Here is an 18,407-nt window from a genome sequence, read left to right as displayed (position 1 = left end):
GTCTGAGCATCTCCAAAATGACACATCTTATGGGGTGTTCCTGGTATGCAGTGGTTTTTACCTACCAAAAGTGGTCCAAGGATGGACAACTAGTGAACTGGTTACAGGGTCATGGGTGATTTACATGGGGCATGAAGGCTAGCCCATATGGTCCAATCCCACAGAAGAATTACTGTAGCACAAACTGCTGAAAAAGTAAATGCTAACACTTTTCTGTTTTAGCCAGCATGAACTTTTTCAGCAGTTTGTGCTACAGTAGCTCTTCTGTGGGATTGGACCATATGGGTTAGCCTTTGTGCCCCATGTGATTCAATGGGCCTTCAACACCCATGACCCTGTCCCTGGATCACTGGTTGTCCTTCCTTCATCCTTCTATTCCATATGTGGAATTGGACCATATGAGCTAGCCTAAGAAATAATTATTTCTTGATGAGGGATTTGTTTTTCTCTGAATATATTTATTTCAGTTAAAGGTTAGATTTTTCTCATTTTTTTCAGTATGAGATGAAGCTACTTCACCAAAAAGTGGATTTTTTTTCTAATCCTTTTTACTAATCTTTGCAAGGGGTGCCAATAATCGTGGTGGGCACTGTAGGGTGCAGCAAGACATTAGACACTATGGGGAGTGATAACTGGTAATTCTTATAAATGCTGGTATACCCCTCAATTTAATACTTTGTACAACCTGGCCTTTGTAAAACAGCACTGAGTCTTTTCCTAAAGCCTTTCATAAGGTTGTAGAATACAGATCGGGGCATCCGAGACCATTCCTCTTTAAAGGGATCCTGCAGCGGATTTATTCTTAGGGATCATCCAGCGGGTTCTCAGGGATCCTCCAACAGATTTATTCTCAAACTTATTTTAAATAAAAGTCGTTGCAGATTTCAAAAAGCAAACTTTCATTTTCGGACCAAATAGCATTCGAGAAAAATGAATTTTCTTTAAAATGCCAGATGGGCTTCCTGTGGTAGTGACATATGCGATGATGTCAGGTAGTGGTTGCTTGGCACAACTGAGCTGTTTATATTCTGTATTCACATCATAGTTTTACAAGTATTTTACCAAATTTACCAGTTTTTAAACAAGTATGCCTCATTATATAGCATATACATGCCACAATGATGCTAAAAAAAAAGCAGAAGCTAGAACTAGACTGCATTTCTGCAGAGAAAATGCAAAGTGTGCTTGCTCAGCTGTGGCAGAGGGTCACTAACAGAAACTGGAACAGACATGAGACTTCGCAGTGCAAAATCTTTTTTTACATGATCTACAAAAAGTGTGTGCCAAATCATAGTGGCACATGTGGTTTTGTTGAAAGTAATTACAATGCGATTTCCAAAAAAGTTGGGACACTGTAAAACATAAAAACAATATGAATATTTTGCAAATCATGGAAACCCTATATTGCATTGAAAATAGTACAAAGACAACGTATCAAATGTTGAAACAGAAATTTAGTTTTTTGAAAAATATATGCTCATTTTGAATTTGATGTCAGCAGTAGGTTTCAACAAAGTTGGGACGGTCTTTTCAGCAAAAGACTGAAAAACTTGTGTAATGCTTAAAAAAACGAATTTTTTTAATTGGCAACAGGTCAGTAACACGATTGGGTTTTAATAGAGCATCCCAGAGGGGCTGAGCCTCTCTGAATTAAAGATAGGGAGTAGTTTACCGCTCTGTGAAAGGCTACGTGGGCAAACAGTGCAACAGTTTAATGTTCCTCAATGTAAAATTGCAAACAATTTGGGGATCACATCATCTGTGGTACATATAATACCATTAAAAGATTCAGAGAATCTGGAGAAATCTCTGTATGCAAGAGACCAGGCTGAAAACTGGCACTGGATGCCTGTCATCTTCAGGCCCTCAGGTGATGCCACATTCAAAGCAGATACATGTCTGTAGTGGAAATCACTGTATGAGCTCAGGAACACTTCAGAAAACCATTGTCTGTGAAAACAATTAATTACTGCATCCATAAATGCAAGTTAAAACAATATCCATAAACACTGCCATCTTCTCTGGGCCCAAGCTCTTTTACAATAGATTGAGGCGAAGTGGAAAAGTGTCCCAAGGTCTGATGAATCAAAAGGAGAAATTATTTTTAGAAATCATTGATACCATGTCCTCCCGGTTAAAGAGGAGAGGGACCATCCGGTTTATCATCAGTGCACAGTTCAAAAGCCAACATCTGTGATGTTATGACGGTACATTAGTGTACATGACATGGGTACTTTGTACATCTGGGAAGGCATCATTAATGCTGAATGATGTATACACGTTTTAGAGCAATATGCTACCATCCAGACAAAATCTTTTTCAAGGAAGGCCTTCCTTCTTTCACTTTCTGCACATATTAAAACTGCATGGTTCCACAGTAAAAGAGTCTAAACTGGCCTGCCTGCAGTCCAGACCTATCTCCCATTTAAAACATTTGGTGCATTATGAAGTGCAAAATATGATAAAAGAGACCCCGAACTGTTGAGCAACTGAAATTTTATGTCCAGCAAGAATGGGACAGCATTTCTCTTTCAAAACGACAGCAGTTGTGTCCTGTCACCACTTTTGTTTGCTGTTGCACTTGAGCTATTTGCATTAGCCCTGAGGCAGTGCTCCACCATCAAGGGGATACACCGGGCAGGTTTGGAGCATAAAGTTTCACTCTATGCTGATGACATGTTATTATTTATATCGGACCCCCTCTCAAGCCTTCCTGAATTATCGACTTTACTCACAAAGTTCGGAAGATTATCTGGCTATAAAGTCAACTTTGAGAAAAGCGAACTTATGCCTATCTCTTCTGTAGATAGATCATACTTTGGGATGACCCCTTTTAAATTTAGTCCTAACAAAATAAAATATTTAGGTATTTGGGTCACACGTAATCACAAAGATCTCTATAAGGCTAATTATCATCCCCCTTAATTAATCTTAAACAAGACCTGGAGCGTTGGGACCCTCTCCCTCTCTCCTTAGGGGGGAGGATTAATACGATTAAGATGAACATTCTCCCTAAGTTTTTATATTTATTTCAATGCCTCCCGATTTTTCTAACAAAATCTTTTTTCACCAATTTAAATAGTCAGATTTCATCATTTATTTGGCATAAAAAGCAGCCCAGAATTAATAAGACTATATTACAGAGGCCTTGCATGATGGGTGGTATGGCACGTCCAAATTTTATGTATTACCACTGGGCTGCCAATATAAGAGCTTTGCTGTATTGGTTGAGAGATGATGGCTCAGATGTTAATAGTACTGAATGGACAGGGTTGGAGAGAGCATCCATCGGATCTTCCTCCCCGGCAGCTCTATTATGTTCCAAATTACCTTTGGAACAGCCTATCTCAGCCTTCACTACTAATCCAGTTGTTATCCATTCAATTAAAACCTGGAACCAGTTTAGAAGGACCTTTAATCTTACTGATCTTTCACTTGTTACACCATTGATAAAGAATCATATGTTTGTTCCATCAATGATGGATGAAGTTTTTAATGTCTGGACGGGAAGTGGAATGGGTACACTATCTGACCTCTACATTGAAAATAAGTTTGCCTCTTTTGTACAGTTACAACAGAAATATGGTCTTCACAAATCTCACTTCTACAGGTATTTGCAGCTTAGAGGTTTTGTGGCTTCCAACTCCGACTGTTTCCCACTGAGCCCTCCTGAATCTCTGCTTGAAACAATTTTAAAATGTAAAGTTGACATGAAAAAAATAATAAGCAGAATTTATACATTACTCAATACACATAACATGAACAATCTGGATAGCCTTAGGATAAAGTGGGAATCTGACCTAGATGAAACGATTTCAGAGGAAGCATGGCAAAAAATTATTCAGTGAATTTATTCTTCCTCTATATGCCTCAGACACACTGTGGTTCAATTCAAGATAGTCCACCGTCTTCATTGGACCAAAGAGAGATTGTCTAGGATTAAGACGGATATCGACCCTACATGTGATCGATCCAGACAGGCTCCTGCCACATTACTGCACATGTTTTGGTCGTGCCCTATGCTATACAGTTTTTGGCATTCTATCTTTGAGGCATTCTCCAGAATATGTGGGAAAACTGTGTATCTATCCCCTCTGATTTCACTATTTGGTGTGGCCCCAGTGGGTGCCTCTTTTTCTGGGAACCACCTAGCCATGATGGCCTTCTGCTCTTTGTTGGCCAGGAGACTTATCCTGTTTAAATGGAAAGATGCTTTCCCCCCAACATATGGCCAGTGGATTAGGGAGGTCATGAGTCATGTTCATTTAGAAAAAATTAGATATAGATAGTTTTCACTGACGTCACGGCATTCCGGGGAACGCCCCCCAGCCGCCATCTTGGGGGGCAAATAAAACGGACCATCGCTGCTACCGGCTACATTATCTCGGACGAATTTATGAAGTTATATAGTCAGTTTTCTAAAATAAAGATCAATGTCAGCAAAATCAAGCAAACAGAAGTATATAGATACATTAGACGACATCTCACGACAACAGTATGCAGCCAAACTGGCCTTGATTGGGGGAATTGACCCCTATGAAGTGGACAAAGATGCATTTTCAAGTGACTATGCAGGGCTGCCAAAGCCTGAAACTGCCAAAGCCTGCTCCAAAGCCTGAAACTGACTTCATCAAACTTTAAAGGCTGTCTGATATATACAACTTTATATATTCACAGTGCGCCTTTTGGCGGATGCCGCCTGAATCACGCAGATCCAATTTTTTTGGGGGGGGGGGGGCGTTGGAGTGTCTGATTATAATTTCAAAGTACGGTAAATTCTGTATTAAAATTACTAAATAAGCAAATCCATTACAGTCCATGAAACAGGAAGTATAAGGATGAGAAAAAAAGTTTAAATCGGAAAGCTGCGCACATTTGCGCAGTCCTGCACACCGCTCGGGCTGCGCAAATGTGCGCAGCTTTCCGATTTAAACTGGGTTTTTTTTCTCATCCTTATACTTCCTGTTTCATGGACTGTAACGGATTTGCTTATTTAGTAATTTTAATACAGAATTTACTTTGAAATTATAATCAGACACTCCAACGCCCCCCACTAAAAAAAAAATTGGATCTGCGCGATTCAGGCGGCATCCGCCAAAAGGCGCGCTGTTTGCATCCCAAACACAAATCAAATCATACAGAATAGACCTAAAATGTTTTTCAAAAATGACCCTTGCGTGAGTGAAGTGACAAGTTTCAAATACTGTAGAAACGTGACAAACGAGCGATATTAAGTGTACGTTACAATCAGTGTTGCCAGATACTGCTGACATTTTCCAGCCCAAAACATGTTCAAATCCGCCAAAATGCACTTAAAACCGCCCAATCTGGCAACACTGATTACAATGTAAACGTACACTCAGCAGTTCCAGTTAGGCATTCTCCAGAGATTGTTCACATGATGTTTTGGTTTCCAAAAACAAACTTAAACACAATTGATTGTTTATTTAAACAACTTACCACTTATAAAATGATCGGAGCAGACTTTGCTGTGTTTGGAAGGCTGATAATCCTTGCGGTTGATTCTCGCAAGCCATAGATTTCTCCTTTGTATGCTGAGTTTGTTTGCTCGCCTTCGTGCTCCCGTACAGTGGGAATTCCATAAAAGCTCCGCTTGACTTCATCATCTGACCTATTACGACAGCTGTGAATACAACAGGTATGCACCATTGCTAGCTTTAAATAGCCTGCTTGGGTTCTTTTGAAGACTTTGTATTCGCGCATTACAATGTGTGCTCAGTCACCTGTACAGTAAGCTGGACCCCCAAGATGGCTGCCACTAGGGAATCCCCGACTCTGTGACGTCATGTGAAAACTATCTATAGACCCCTTTCACTGACGTCACCCGAAACCGGAAGTAAACAAACCCTGCGCCATATTGGAAGACCAACAAACTCGTGATTAGGGGGAAATAACGGCAGCGCGCGGTATTTGAACCCACGAGGCACTTGTTTCATCAAAAACCTACAATGGTAAACTTTTGTGCTGTGTTAGGGTGTTCTAACAAAGCTGATGGGAAAGGTGAAAAGAAGTCTTTCTACAGAATACCAGCTGTGATTGAGACACAAGCAAACCAAGGAGCTTTCTGCCAGGAGACAGCGAGAGTATTTAGCTGCTTTATGCAGAGCGGATCTGAATACTTCTCGTCTACAACAGTACAGAATATGTTCAGACCATTTTGTTACTGGTAAGTCACTAGGCTAGAGTGTTGTAGAACATTTTTTTAAATGTTTACTGAATAAAAACATCCTTAATTTTATCACATTTATGTTATGTATTTCATTTCTTTCTTTTGTTTTAATTTTCCTCCCTCCATCCCTCTTTGGATTTTAAATATAGTTTTTCCCCATGTCCAAATAATTCAAATATATATAAATAAAAAGAGATAAGTCGTAAATTAAAAATAAATTATGAAATAAAAAAATCCATAACAGCATGAATACAGATTGCAATAGTGGTCAAGTGCTATAATTTTTTTAACATGATAGTGGAGAATTTCATTTAATCTGCGTTGATTATTATATGAAATATAAATGAACAAATTCTGAACAGGTCTTTCATAGAATGGAACAACTGTTAATGTAGTAAAGAAAACACTGTTAACATGTTAATAAAAGAAAAATGCTGCTACATTTCAGGTGTAGTTTGTTTTGTGTATGTATGTACTTGCATAGATGTGTACTTGGTCTTCCAATATGGCGCCCTAACAAAATCTCGCGGTGCGGTGACGTCATGCGAAAGCCCTCTATACTGTAAGAGGGACCACCAGGAAATTCTATGTCATTTGGCAGCCATTTATTTCCTTTGTTGAAGGCATGGCAGCTGTTAACATATCTATGTAACCCAAATGTATATTTGTACCCGTTTTTTTGTTTTGTTTTGTTTTTTACTCCACTCTCTCCGTTATGGTCGTCTTTTTTTTTTTTTTTTTAATTTATCTATTTTGTGTATGTGTCGATGTCTGGATGTATTGAAATTTGCTTGGGGTCCAGTACATGTGGGTGGGGGGCATTGGGAGGTTTTGTTTGTATGGACAGGAACTACAGTGGTGCTTGAAAGTTTGTGAACCCTTTAGAATTTTCTATATTTCTGCATAAATATGACCGAAAACATCATCGGATTTTCACACAAGTCCTAAAAGTAGAGAAAGAGAACCCACTTAAACAAATGAGACAGAAATATTATACTTGCTCATTTATTTATTGAAGAAAATGATCCAATATTACGTATCTGTGAGTGGCAAAAGTATGTGAACCTTTGCTTTCAGTATCTGGTGTGACCCCCTTGTGCAGCGATAACTGCAACTAAATGTTTGTGGTAACTGTTGATCAGTCCTGCACACCGGCTTGGACGAATTTTAGCCCATTCCTCCATACAGAACAGCTTCAACTCTGGGATGTTGGTGGGTTTCCTCAAATGAACTGCTCACTTCAGGTCCTTCCACAACATTTTGATTGGATTAAAGTCAGGACTTTGACTTGGCCATTCCAAAACATTAACTTTATTCTTCTTTAACCATTCTTTGGTAGAACGACTTGTGTGCTTAGGGCCGTTGTCTTGCTGCATGGCCCACCTTCTCTTGAGATTCAGTTCATGGACAGATGTCCTGACATTTTCCTTTAGAATTCGCTGGTATAATTCACAATTCATTGTTCCATCAATGATGGCAAGCCATCCTGGCCCAGATGCAGCAAAACAGGCCCAAACCATGATACTACCACCACCATGTTTCACAGATGGGATAAGGTTCTTATGCTGGAATGCAGTGTTTTCCTTTCTCCAAACATAACGCTTCTCATTTAAACCAAAAGTTCTATTTTGGTCTCATCCATCCACAAAACATTTGTCCAATAGCCTTCTGGCTTGTCCACATGATCTTTAGCAGACTGTAGACAAGCAGCAATGTTCTTTTTGGAGAGCAGTGGCTTTCTCCTTGCAGCCCTGCCATGCACACCATTGTTGTTCAGTGTTCTCCTGATGGTGGACTCATGAACATTAGCATTAGCCAATGTGAGAGAGGCCTTCAGTTGCTTAGAAGTTACCCTGGGGTCCTTTGTGACCTCGCCGACTATTACACGCCTTGCTCTTGGAGTGATCTTTGTTGGTCGCCCACTCCTGGGGAGGGTAACAATGGTCTTGAGTTTCCTCCATTTGTACACAGTCTGTCTGTCTGTGGATTGGTGGAGTCCAAACTCTTTAGAGATGGTTTTGTAATGTTTTCCAGCCTGATGAGCATCAGCAACACTTTTTCTGAGGTCCTCAGAAATCTCCTTTGTTCGTGCCATGATACACTTCCACAAACATGTGTTGTGAAGATCAGACTTTGATAGATCCTTGTTCTTTCAATAAAACAGGGTGCCCACTCACACCTGATTGTCATCCCATTGATTGAAAACACCTGACTCTAATTTCACCTTCAAATTAACTGCTAATCCTAGAGGTTCACATACTTTTGCCACTCACAGATATGTAATATTGGATCATTTTCCTCAATAAATAAATGACCAAGTATAATATTTTTGTCTCATTTGTTTAACTGGGTTCTCTTTATCTACCTTTAGGACTTGTGTGAAAATCCGATGATGTTTTAGGTCATATTTATGCAGAAATATAGAAAATTCTAAAGGGTTCACAAACTTTCAAGCACCACTGTAGATTTGATTGTCTCATGTGTGAATTGTATTTTTGTTTGTTTGTTTGTTTGTTATATTTGAAAAATAAAAAAAGACCTTGATAAAAAAAAAAGCAACAGCAGTTGGTCTCCTCAGTTCCCAAACGTTTAGTGTTGGTAAAAGTAGAGGTGATGCGGGGGCGTCGTGGCTCAGGTGGATAAGGTGCCATACTATAAATCTGGGGACCTGGGTTCGATTCCGACCCGAGGTCATTTCCCGATCCCTCCCCGTCTCTCTCTCCCGTTCATTTTCTGTCTCTACACTGTCCTATCCAATAAAGGTGAAAAAAGCCCAAAAAAAATCTTAAAAAAAAAAAAAAGTAGAGGTGATGCAACACAGTGGCAAACATGCCCCTGTCCCAACTTTTTTGAAAAATGTTGGTGACATCAAATTCAAAATGAGTATATATTTTTCAAAAAACAGTAAAATTTCTCAGTTTCAACATCTGATATGTTGTCTTTGTACTATTTTCAATGAAATATAGGGTTTCCATAATTTGCAAATCATCACATTCTGTTCTTATTTACAGTTTACACAGTGGCCCAACTTTTTTGGAATTGGGTTGTATACCGGCTACGCTCGACCAGCCAACAACGCTTGCGGTACTGGACTTTGCGTACCGCGAGGGTTGTTGGCTGGTTGAGGTGCCTCAGGGGAGACCCACTTGCTGACCTAGTGGTACCCACTCAGCCGCCTCGTCAAGCTTGGTTCTCCAGGTCCTCCTCCTCACTGTCGTCGTTCGACCCACGGCAGGGAGTCCGGATCATGGTTGCACCTGTCCCGTGGCCGTTTCACAGTCGACTCAATTGCTGGCCACTGTCTGCTGGTGGAGAGTGAGGTGGCTCTCGGCTTTCTTCCACGTCGTCCTCGGTGTCGGTGAGGAGCCCTGAGCAAAGAGAGAGTGAGACTGAGTTCATGTGTACAGAGTGAGCTTCACTAACCTCTGAAATGAGCAGTACCTCTTTTATATTCCCTTAGCTGCTTGAGGAGGATTGAGGTGCTGATTATACCATTCCAGCCATGTATGATCACCAAGCCCTGCCTCGTAGTCACGCTACTTTTGGCAGTGACTACTACAGTGGTGCTGAAGCACTGTCATCTTTTCAGCATAAAGGGAGTGGTAGTGTGAGGAGTGAGGCGCTGCTTTTGCGGCAGTTTTTGTCTGGCTGCCATCACACTCCCCCACCCACCCACCCCCCACCCAGAATCAGCGAGTAGCATGAGCATTGGTATCTTTGGCTGCTGCCATCCACCAGAGCTGGACATGGTCAGTGACTAGGGTGAAATCACGACCAGTTAGGTCATATCTGAGCTCAGTTAGTGCCCATTTGATGGCCAGGGCTTCTCTTTCCATAGCCGCTTCTCTTTCAATTTCTTCTCTGCTGGTAGCGATTTGCGGCTGATCTACAGCACAAGATGCTCTTCACCCTCTATGACCTGTGAGAGCAAAGCACCCAGGCCTGTCTTTAAAGCATCCATTTAGAGGATGAGGAGAGGTCAAAGTCTGGGTTTCAGAGGACCGGGGCAGTGGTGAGGGCCTTCTTCAGGGCCTTGAATACTTACTTTGCCTCGTTGGTCCATCATACTTTGTCAGGCTCACTCTTCCTGGTGAGATCTGAGAGGGGAGAGGCTAGAGAGAAGTTAGGCATGAATCTGTGGAAACACCCAGCCAACCCTAAGAAAGCATGTACCTGGCACTTGGTGGTGGGCTAAGGGTACTTCTGCACAGCCTCAGTTTTCTTCTGTGATTTTAGCAGCCCCGGTCAATGTGGTAGCCTCTAGGTACTTTGCTTTGGTCAGCCCAAGATGGCATTTCTGAGGGTCAGCGGTGAGCCCGGGCTCTCTTGGCTCCCCTACAACGGATTTTAGGTGTAGCTCGTGATTGACCCAAGTTGATGAATGGATGATGAAATCATTCAAGTATGCAGCAGTGAACATGTGACAGGGCACAGCACGATGTCCATGAGCCTTTAGATGGTTGCTTGCGCCCCATGGAGGCCAAAGGGGAGGAATCTATACTGCCAGTGGCCTAACACGGTGGTGAAGGCAGTTTTTGGATGAGACGGGGCGTCAGTGCCACTTGCCAGTAGCCTTTATTGAAGTCCAAGGTGGAGATAAATCAGGCCCTCCCAAGCCTGTCAATCAGATTGTCCACTCTGGGCAGAGGGCAGCTAATGAAGTCTGAGACTGTGTTGAGCTTCCTGAAGTTGTTGCAGAGTCTCAGACTTCCATCAGGCTTGGGCACCACTACTATGGGGCTGGACCATGGGTCTTGATGATCCCTTTCTGCAATATTCACAACACAGGAGGCTCAATCACATGACAGCAGGCCTCTGGAATGTGATGGGGTGTTGGCAAATCACAACCGTGGGGGTGTTTGAGGTCGTGGATCAGGTGGGTCTGACCTGGTTCTGCTGCAAACACATCTGTGTACAGTGTCTTGCAAAAGTATTCATCCTCCTTGGTGTTTGTCCTGTTTTGTTGCATTATAAGCTGGAATTAAAATTGATTTTTTTTTTTTTTTTTTGGGGGGGGGGGGGTTAGCACCATTTGATTTACACAACATGCCCACCACTTTAAAGGTGCAAATTGTTTATCACAATAAAAAAAAATCATTAAGATTTAAAAAAAAAAAGAACTCTGATGTGTCCATAGGTATTCACCCCCCAAAGTCAATACTTTTGTAGAGCCACTTTTTTGCTGCAATTACAGCTGCAGGTCTCCTGGAGTATGTCTCTATTAGCTTAGCATATCTAGCCACTGGGATTTCTGCCCATTCCTCAAGGCAAAACTGCTCCAACTTCAAGTTAGATGGTTTGCGTTGGTGTACAGCAGTCTTCAAGTTATGCCACAGGTTCGCACTTGGATTGAAGTCTGGGCTTTGATTGGGCCATTCCAAGACATTGAAATGTTTCCCTTTAAACCATTCCAGTATAGCTTTAGCAGTATGTTTATGGTCATTGTCCTGCTGGAATGTGAACCTTCATCCCAGTCTCAAACTTCTGGCCGACTCAAACAGGTTTTCCTCCAGGATTGTCCTGTATTTAGTGCCATCCATCTTTCTTTCAGTTCTGACCAGCTTTCCTGTCCCTGCAGATGAAAAATATCCCCACAGTGTGATGCTGCCACCGTCTTGCTTCAGTTTCAGTGAGCCTGTACCCATGATAGCCTCAGATTCCTGCTCTTGGCTGACAGGAATGGAACCCAGTGTGGTCTTCTGCTGTTGGAGCCCATTCACCTCAAGGTTCTATGTTTTGTGCATGCTGAGATGTAAAGTGATTATTTTGGTTACTATAGCGGCACGGTGGTGTAAGTGGTGCCTCACAGCAAGAAGGTTCCGGGTTCGAACCCAGCGGCCGGCGAGGGCCTTTCTGTGTGGAGTTTGCATGTTCTCCCCGTGTCTGCATGGGTTTTCTCCAGGTGCTCCGGTTTCCCCCACAATCCAAAGACATGCAGTTAGGTTGATGTGGGGCGGCCTTGGGCTAAGGTGCCCTTGAGCAAGGTACCTGACCCCTGACTGCTCCCTGGGTGCTCTGGTGTGGCTGCCCACTGCTCTGAGTGTGTGCGCGCGTGTGTTCACTGCTTCAGATGGGTTAAATGCAGAGGATGAATTTCACTGTGCATGTGACAAATAAAGGTTTCTTCTTTTCTTCTTCTTCTTCTGATCTCTCTTATCAACAAGGCACTTCCACCTGCAGAACTATCGCTCATTCAACGTTTGTTTGTTTTTTTGCACTGTTCTGCGTCGACTCAACAGGTGTTTGTGTGTGAGAGAGAGAGAGAGAGATAGGGGAGAAAAAAATCCCAGATCATCAGCAGTTTATGAAATACTCAAACCAATAACCATGCCACAATCAGAATCGCAGAGATCACACTTTTTCTTTATGCTGATGTTTGATGTGAAGATTTAACTGAATCTCATGACCTGTAGCTGCTTGATTTTAGCATCGCGCTACTTCCACATAATGACACTAGATAACTGCATGAATGTACAGGTGTTTCTAATAAAGTGGACAGTGAGGGTATACGAAGAACTAAAAAGGCACACAGTAGAGTACATACCTCCACTGAGCCACAAGTTCTCAACATCAAACTGAAATCACTTGAACCTAGGATAATCCTAAAGCTGTTCACCAAAATTCATCAAAATCCATTCACTCCTTTTTGAGTTACATTGGGAACAGGCAAAAATAAAAAATCCTGGATCTGGATCTACATACATATCCAAATTTGCATCCAAATCTAATCAATTGTTCCTTGGCATTTCCTCAAAATTTCATCAAAATCCATCCACTGCTTTTTGAGTTATGTTGGGAAAAGGCAAAGAAACAGAGGTGAAAACATAACCACCTCCAACAAAGTTGCCGGAGGTAATAAACTTATAATGAATCAATTTGGAAAGCATGCTGTTTAAATTATGTTGCCTGTGCAGAAGCAGTGGAAATTATGCATGCTAACACAATGCTCTGTTTACTTCTGGGATTTGTGATAGTAATGGTGATTTGCTGACTAAGAAAAAAAATTGTGTATGATTGGTCATTTTGTTTGTATCCAATGGTGTCTGCTTGATTAGCTTTGAGTTATTCTAAAGTATATGGAAAAATGTATGAAAATCCAGAATTTCAATAATCACTGCTGCAATCATAAGAAAACCCCACAAAAAATATGAGGGTTTTTTTTGTTGTTGTTGTTTGTTTTGTTTTTTTGTTTTTTGGGTTCTGTTCCAGGCACTGATCACCCACTCAATAAAACCTGATGTTTTATTCTTGTTATATATTGTATTTTGTTCATTTTCATAAAGGGTGAGAACATTTTTTTCATGGTAATGCATGTGTATAATGATCTGACAGTCAAGGTATTTGCACACTATGTGTACTAAGCCAGTGCAAGAATGGACATAAACTCTCCTTAAGTCCTGCACCGCATACAGTTGTGGTGTGCTGCACAAACCATTGCTTCTGATGTTGGAAGGCTTTTGTACAGTTACACACACCAGATTCTTTTGATAAGTCTATTTACTGAACAAAAACATGGTGGTGCTATCCTTGTGAAACATTTGCAGGTATTATTACCCAAATGTGCGTGAGCAACTTGTAGCCAGAGGATTGCTGCCCATGACCAAGCTCTGTGCCATGGTGACAATGCAGAGGCATGGCCAAATGGAAGCACAGCTCTTCTGTCTCCCACTTGTGCTAAGGTCTGACAAGCCAACTGATGTCCAGACACAACCCTCAGGTACTCATCAACACATTCATTAATATACAGTCCTGTGAAGACATTTAAGCAGCTTGTTCAAATTGTGAGCTTCAGGATAATGTCTTTGTTAAAATGACCTTAAATGAGTCAACTTGTTAAAGTGTTAAAATTGACATGGTGGTGATTTTGCCACATTCTTTCATGGGAAATAAATTCTGGATTTTTTTTTTTGGTTGTTATGTCTTGTGCATTAGCTGCTATTATATAGAGGATATTATTGAATCATTTGAGTATATTTATTTATTTATTTATTTATTTGCTAACCTCTGATGATGCATTATTAACTTAGTGATACAACTGCTTTTTCATTTGTCTATAGCTAACTAAAAGTTGTATGACATTGTGGCATATAAAGAATGAGGTAAAACAATGAAATAATGATGTGATTTGAAACAGGCGATGTCAGCAGGTGATTGTAATTATGATTTGGTACAAAATCAGTATCCAGGAAAGTATCTTTGCTTTGAGGAGCAAAGATAGGCCAAAGATTCTCCAGTTTGTCAACAAATGCATGAGAAAATTATTTAAATGTTTAAAAACAATGTTCCTCAAAGAAAGACAGGGAGGGATGTGGATATTTTGTCTTCTGTGCTGCATGTCATTAAACGATTCAAGGAATTTTGAGGAATATCGGTGCATAAAGGGCAAGGGCACAAGCCTAAGCTGAACACCCGCAATCTCCAATCCCTTAGACTGTACTGCATGAAGAACTGTCATTCATCTATAACTGATATAACCACATAAGATCACTTCAGCAAACCTTTGCAAAGCACTACAATAGGGCTGCAACAATTGACTAATTTGATAGTCAAATAATCTATTATGTATCACCCAATTACCAAATAACTCCTATTTAGCTATCAGCTTTTAAATTTAGCTTAAGGTTGTTTTATGCATGTGCTAACTAACAATGAAGATGATAAAGATGAATAAAACTAAATTCAATCTTTTAATGAACTTTCCTGCTGATACAAAAGATGAATAAAAATTCCAATGTCCATTTTTCCTGTCAAAATATAAAACCAAGGTTAAGCAAAATAGCAGCAATAAAGTATAACAAAACTACATCAGTTTTCCCTTAATCAAGCAAATCAAACAACCCGTCTAAATTTAAACAGTGAGGATCATGTATTCTGTGCTGTGCTTTCTGATGTCTACACTCTGTTGCAAATAAATTACGCTAGTCACAGTTCCGTATTGAAATAGAGGAAAGTCAGCATCTCTACATGCTCTTGTGAGAGGCTCACTCCACCCACCAGACAAACCAAATCTAAAAATAAATTAACTAGTTAATACCTCAATTGCTATAAAATAATGAGTCAACTAAACAAACCCCAAACAAACCTACAAAACACTTTTTTTGTTAATATTTTAACAGCCAGTGTGAATGTTTGCATTTCTTGATACTTCATATAGTGTTCCCCGACCATTATATTCAAGGGTCTCTCAAACCCAAGATAATTAACCCTCTGGGGTCTGAGGGTATTTTCTGGCACTCTAATGATTTTGGCATGCTCTGAGTTTGTCAATTTCAACAAATCTAAGCAGTATTTTCAAAGTCATATGACTTTTTGTATTCAGCACAAGTTCAGCTACAATAATATCTATGTAGTATATATGTCATGATTGTACTAAAAAAAACACGTAGATGTTGTAAAAAGCAGTTTTAGAACTGTGTTGGAACGTGTGAAAAAGCATTACCTTACCCATTGTGATTAACTGTTTTGATCACTTTAGGTGATTCTGTTCAGTCTTAGGAATGTATCAATCACAACTTAATTTTGCTCCAATGATTTGGACAATTAACTGGCCATCAAAAAATGTATGTCCTATTGTTTTGGGAGAAAGGGTTGGCAGTGGGAGGGGTATTCAATGAGGAGGGTAAAAAATTTCCATTCCATTCAATGAGAAGAGTGAATACCCCTCCCACTGCCAACTCTTCATCCTCATTCATGAGGTACAGTTTAAGCCGTTCCAGCAGTGGACCCTGCCCTGTGGCCATGCTGCTTTTGGCCGTGTAAAACATTGGTGCTGAAATGTCACTGTCTTTTCAGCACCACAGGAGCAGTGGAGTGAGGAGCGATGCACTGCTTGGGAGGTGGTTTCCTCGGGCTGCCGTCACACCTGTCACTTTAGATCAGTACCCAAAGCCAAGTAACTTGGATTAATGATGGAACTGAAAGCCAGCATAATCATGACCAGTAGGCAGGTCTTCTATGCTCTTCAGGCAGCGTTCTGCAGGTCAAGCAAGACAGAAGAATCAGTGCTGTCAAAAATAAGGACAACAGTGGGCAAAACAGCAGCGAAGAATCAGTGACCCCAACCCCTCATATGCTCAAAAATCAGGCGAACCATAAGTTCTCCATGGGGTGGTGTACAGAGAGCTTTTTTTTTCTTCTCTGTTGTGAGATCAGTAAAATTGATAGTTATTGGGAATATAGAAACAACAAGAGCTGTTCCCCCTTCTCTGCCATTAAAATATCTAAGGCCAAGCTATTTGGACTTACCACCTCATGTATTTCTTTCACTTCATCATTTAGCAGGGCTAATGTCTTGGAAGTATCTGTAAGGTTCACTAGATGTGGGTGGAGCACAGAGGACGGCAGGACAGAGACTGAGTTCGCAAAAACTCTTTAATTTACACTTTTCAGTGGAAACGTTTCTCTCTCAGCCACACACGCACGCACACACATTCTGGTCCTCGGGTTGTGGAGAGAGCTCCTCTGCTCTCGCTCTCCCTCCTTAAATAGCCCGGTTTACTGTGGAGAACACACACAAAACATAGATTAATCACACTCAGGTGAAGCGATTCTGCCACTTACCTTCCCCAACTCCGCCCTCCTGTCACAGACCGGCGCTTGACCACGCCCCCGCTGCCACATACCCCCACCGCCCGACTCAGGCCAGGCGCCCGTCCGGCCCGCAGCCGACTCCCCCCCCCCCCTTGACGGGAGAGGAAGTCCGCAATGACCATCTGCGCCCCCGGCCTGTGGACCACCTTGAAGTTGAAAGGTTGGAGCGCTAGATACCAACGGGTGATCCACGCGTTGGCATCCTTCATGCGGTGGAGCCACTGGAGGGGCGCGTGGTCCGAACAGAGGGTGAAAGAGCGCCCCAGCAGGTAGTAACGGAGGGCGAGGACCGCCCACTTGATCGCCAGACACTCTTTCTCGATAGTGCTGTAGCGCCCCTCACGCACCAACAGCTTCCAGCTGATGTATAATACTGGGCGATCCTCTCCCCCCACCTGCTGGGACAAAATGGCCCCCAGCCCTCTGTCCGACGCATCCGTCTGTAACAAAAAAGGGAGAGAGAAGTCAGGGGAGTGTAAAAGTGGCCCCCCACACAGTGCAGCCTTTACCTCAGAGAAAGCCCGCTGGCACTGCTCCGTCCACTGGACCAGATCTGGCGCCCCCTTTTTAGTGAGGTCAGTCAGCGGGCTGGTGACGTCCGAATAGTTAGGTATAAACCTACGATATTAGCCAGCCAGCCCCAGGAACTGTCTCACCCCCTTTTTGGTCTTGGGCCTCGGGGAGGCCGCAATCACTGCTGTCTTATTAATTTGGGGACGCACCTGCCCGTTACCCAAGTGGAAGCCCAGATACCGTACTTCCACCCGCCCAATCGCACACTTCTTCGGGTTGGCAGTGAGCCCCGCCCGCCTCAGCGACCTAAGGACGGCCCTCAGGTGTTGCAGGTGCCGCTGCCAGTCATTACTATAAATGATGATGTCATCCAAGTAAGCGGCCGCATAGGTGGCGTGGGGCCGGAGGATCCGGTCCATCAGCCGCTGAAACGTAGCGGGCGCCCCAAACAACCCAAACGGAAGTGTGACGAACTGGTGTAAGCCGAACGGTGTGGAAAAGGCCGTTTTTTCCCGGGATAATGGAGTCAAGGGGATCTGCCAATATCCCTTCGTCAAATCCAGTGTCGAGTAAAAGCGAGCCGTGCCTAGTCGATCGAGCAGCTCATCAATACGAGGCATTGGGTACGCGTCGAATTTAGACACCGCGTTGACTTTTCTATAGTCCACACAGAACCGGACCGAGCCGTCGGCCTTGGGAACCAAGACCACCGGGCTGCTCCAGTCACTGTGGGACCCCTCGACGATGCCCATTTCGAGCATGGCCTGAAGTTCTTCCCGAGCCACCTTTTTTTTGTGTTCGGGTAATCTATAAGGACGGCTACGCACTACCACCCCCGGGGGCGTCTCTATGTGGTGTTCTATGAGGTTAGTGCGACCGGGCAGGGGCGAGAACACATCCGAAAACTCGGCCTGCAACTGGGCGACCTCCGTGCGTTGGGTCAGGGAGAGGTGGTCTCCACAGGGGACCGGAGAGGTGCGAGATGCCAATGACCCTTTTTGGACCTCCGGCCCCAGCTCCGCCTTCTCTGGAACTACCGACACCAACGCCACGGGGACCTCCTCGTTCCAGAGCTTCAGCAGATTGAGGTGGTAGATCTGTAGCGCCCCCTCCC

At 42.6% G+C, this 18,407-nt stretch overlaps 1 protein-coding gene across 5 annotated transcripts in view; it reads left to right on the top strand.

Annotated features, from left to right (window-relative positions):
• Positions 1-18,407, top strand: part of c2cd3 (C2 domain containing 3 centriole elongation regulator) — a 103,163-nt gene that overhangs the window by 55,959 nt on the left and 28,797 nt on the right. For all 5 annotated transcript variants that reach the window (XM_060943715.1, XM_060943714.1, XM_060943717.1 and 2 more), the window contains one exon: positions 13,735-13,907. In XM_060943715.1, the coding sequence (XP_060799698.1) occupies positions 13,735-13,907 (173 nt within the window). The remainder of the gene's footprint in view (positions 1-13,734; positions 13,908-18,407) is intronic.

Source organism: Neoarius graeffei, chromosome 17 (assembly GCF_027579695.1).
Source record: "Neoarius graeffei isolate fNeoGra1 chromosome 17, fNeoGra1.pri, whole genome shotgun sequence".
Lineage (NCBI taxonomy): Eukaryota > Metazoa > Chordata > Actinopteri > Siluriformes > Ariidae > Neoarius > Neoarius graeffei.
The sequence above is the reverse complement of the archived record's forward strand: the minus strand, read 5'-3'. Positions and strand labels throughout refer to the sequence as shown.